The 2,962-nt window shown below is 52.8% G+C and overlaps 1 protein-coding gene across 1 annotated transcript; it reads right to left on the bottom strand.

The window, feature by feature from the left end:
* Positions 1-307: 307 nt before the first annotated feature.
* LOC138925884 (uncharacterized) lies at positions 308-1,195 on the bottom strand. The gene has a single exon (XM_070277478.1). The coding sequence runs from the start codon at positions 1,193-1,195 to the stop codon at positions 308-310; it is 888 nt and encodes a 295-aa protein (XP_070133579.1).
* Between the last annotated feature and the right edge of the window lie 1,767 nt (positions 1,196-2,962).

The raw sequence follows: 2,962 nt of genomic DNA, 5'->3' as shown, positions 1-2,962 counted from the left end.
TTTTAACTTTTACATTTTTTTTTGTACATATATGTATCTATGTTTTTTTTCTTTCCTATTTTAAATTTTTTCTATATACCCCCTCTTTTCTTTATCCTAAGCTTAAATTTATTTATTTTTTTTTTTTTTTTTTTTTTTATTTTTTTGTTTTTTTTTTTTTTTTTTTTTTTTTAATTTTTTTTGTTTTTTTTTTTTTTTTTTTTTTTTTTTGTTGTTTCCCCTCCTTTTTTTTTTAATTAATTGGTTTGTTTTTCCTTTTTTTTTTTTTGCTTTCTTTTATTTATAAATTTTTCTTGACTTTTACTTTTTACACTTTTCTCAATACTTTCACGCCGTTGGTTCCTCCTCGCACTCGGAAGCATACGGCTCCAACCTGTGCCATGACACACCACCTTCCGGTGCGTCCGCGCCTCCTCTCCACCTCCGCCGCCACCCTCACACAGAGCTCCGGCGGCCAGTCTTCTTCTGGGACCTCCTTGTCACCTCCATCCGACGCTGACCTCATCAGCACCGGCCTTGTTGGCCTCTCCTCCGGGCAAGAGTGCTGCCGGCCCAGCGCCGGCTTCTTTGGTGTCGGCCACACCCACGGCCCCTTCGTCCATGGCTCCTCCTCCTTATCCTCCTTCCTTGGGCGTGGTGTAGGTGGTGCCGCAGGCCACGTTGCTTCCTGCTGCCTCTTCCTGGCGGCCGTTGCCACCTCCCTTTCCTCCGGTCGTTCCGACCGAGGGCGTGGTGTTGGTGGCACCGCGGGCCACCGCGTCGCTGGTCGGGTCCTCCTCGTGGCTTTCCTCCTCTTCGCAGCCTCCACCAGCCGCCTTGCCCGTCGCAGCCGCATCCTCCTCGACATCGCCCTCCTCATGGCTCTCTCCCGTCCATCTCTCCTCACGTCTCTCCACTCCCTTTCGATCTCCTCGCAGATCTCCTCTGCCCTTTGGGCCCTCTTTCTCGCCATCTCCGTGATGGTGACCATCGCCTCCTTCCGCTGGCGGCACCTCTCCGATCTCCTCCTATGCTCCAACGCCTCGCTCCGGCGTCGCTCCTCCACAGTGGCGCGACCGACCGGAATGTGTTTCCTTCCTCCTGCTGCTCGTTGGATCGCCCACTCCGTCCTGATCCGTTTTCCGCTCCATGTGGGATCGCCGACTATCTCCAAATCGCTCTCGTCAGACGAGACGATCATCGTTGGCTCTGACATGTTGCTCATGTTGCTTCGTTGATTTTTTTTTGAATAGACCGTGCTCCTCCCAGGCGCCGCCTTTTATAGCACGTCCAACTCCCGCTACTGGATATGCTCCGTTACTGTTCCGTGACTGGACCTGTTAAAGCTCCCGTTACTGGACATATCCCGTTTTCCATTGTGCACTTGTGCCGGTTGCCGTTCTATTCCTCCTTCGCCGGTGATCCCATGTCTTGGCACTTCAGCTCACTCACGTGTGCCCTCTTCTCTTTCTTTGTTCTTCCGTGCCGTATGATGACAATTACCGGCGAAACGAAATTGACGACCGTGTAGGGCCCATCGTACCGCGGCGCCAGTTTTGCTGCGAATCCCTCGGCTGCCTTCGACAAATGGTGCTCTTTTGCCCACACCGTTTCGCCAATCTTTGGGCTCCACTTCCGTCTCCGTAAATTATAGTGCCTCGCCTGGTCCTGGGCCGCCCGCTCCATGTTTCTCCGCACTATTTCGAAGACTTCCTTCATCTTCGTCGCGTTCTCCGTGGGCGTTCCTTGCCCAACTCCTGTGCCCAACGCGTTTTCGTCGAACAACGCTCTTGGCATCCTGGGCTCCCTGCCCTGCGTTACAAAGCAAGGCGAATACCCTGTCGACTCTGACACTGCCGAGTTTACTGCCAGCATGAGCTCTGGCCAGTGCTCGTCCCACGTCCTCTGGTCCTCCCCAGCGAACTGGGCGATCATCGTTTTGATCGTTCTATTCGCCCTTTCTGTTGGATTTTCCTGGGGCGTATATGGTGCGGTGAACTGGTGGCGCACGCCAAGCTCCCCGAGGAACTTCTTAAAGCTGCGGCTGGTGAATTGTACGCCGTTATCCGTCACCATCACCTTTGGAACTCCATACCGAGCGACAATCCTTTCTCTGACTGCCTTTTGCAGTGCCTCGGTAGTTGCTTTCCGCAGTGGCACTATCTCCGTCCACTTCGAAAACCGGTCCATCATTACCAAAACCATTGTATTCCCATGTTTAGATCTTGGCAATGGACCCACGAAGTCCGCGCACACCGTTGCCCATGGCTCTTCCGGGACCTGTGTCAGCATTTGTCCTGCTGCTTGCATCTGGCATGGTTTGTATTTTAGGCAAGTTTCGCATCTCCTGACATATTTCCGGATGTCTCTTTGCATCCCTGGCCAGAAGTACCTGGCGGCCACTCTGGCTATCGTCTTCCTCACGCCTAGGTGTCCTGCCGCCGGTGCGTCATGGTTCTCTTTAAGGACCTGCTGCCTCGACTCCGTGGGCACGCACAACTTCCATGACGCCACTTCCTCGCTTCCTGCTCTATGTGGAACGTGGCGGTAAATCAAGCCGCCCTCCTCGACGTAGTCCGGGAATTTTTGCGGGCTTGTCTTCATTTTCTCCTTTAACGCGTTTATCCACACGCACTCTTGGACTTCCAGATCCACGGTTCTTCTGAATTGCTCCAACACCGGCTGGCGAGATAGCGCGTCGGCGACCACGTTCAGCTTACCCTTCCTGTAGCTGATGACGTAGTCATACTGCTGCAACTCGAACACCCACCTCGCTATTCTTCCAAGCGGGCTCTCGAGGTTGTTGAGCCACTTCAGTGCCATATGATCCGTGATTACGTCGAACTGATATCCTTCCAGGTAGGGCCTCATTTGCCTGATCGCCCATACTATGGCTAGGCACTCCTTCTCCGTTGCCGAGTAATTTTTTTCAGCTCCAATCAGCGTTCGACTGGCGTATGCGATCACTCGTTCGCCCTCCTCG

Source organism: Drosophila bipectinata, chromosome 2L (assembly GCF_030179905.1).
Source record: "Drosophila bipectinata strain 14024-0381.07 chromosome 2L, DbipHiC1v2, whole genome shotgun sequence".
Classification (NCBI taxonomy): Eukaryota; Metazoa; Arthropoda; class Insecta; order Diptera; family Drosophilidae; genus Drosophila; species Drosophila bipectinata.
This window is presented reverse-complemented; position numbering and strand designations above follow the sequence as displayed.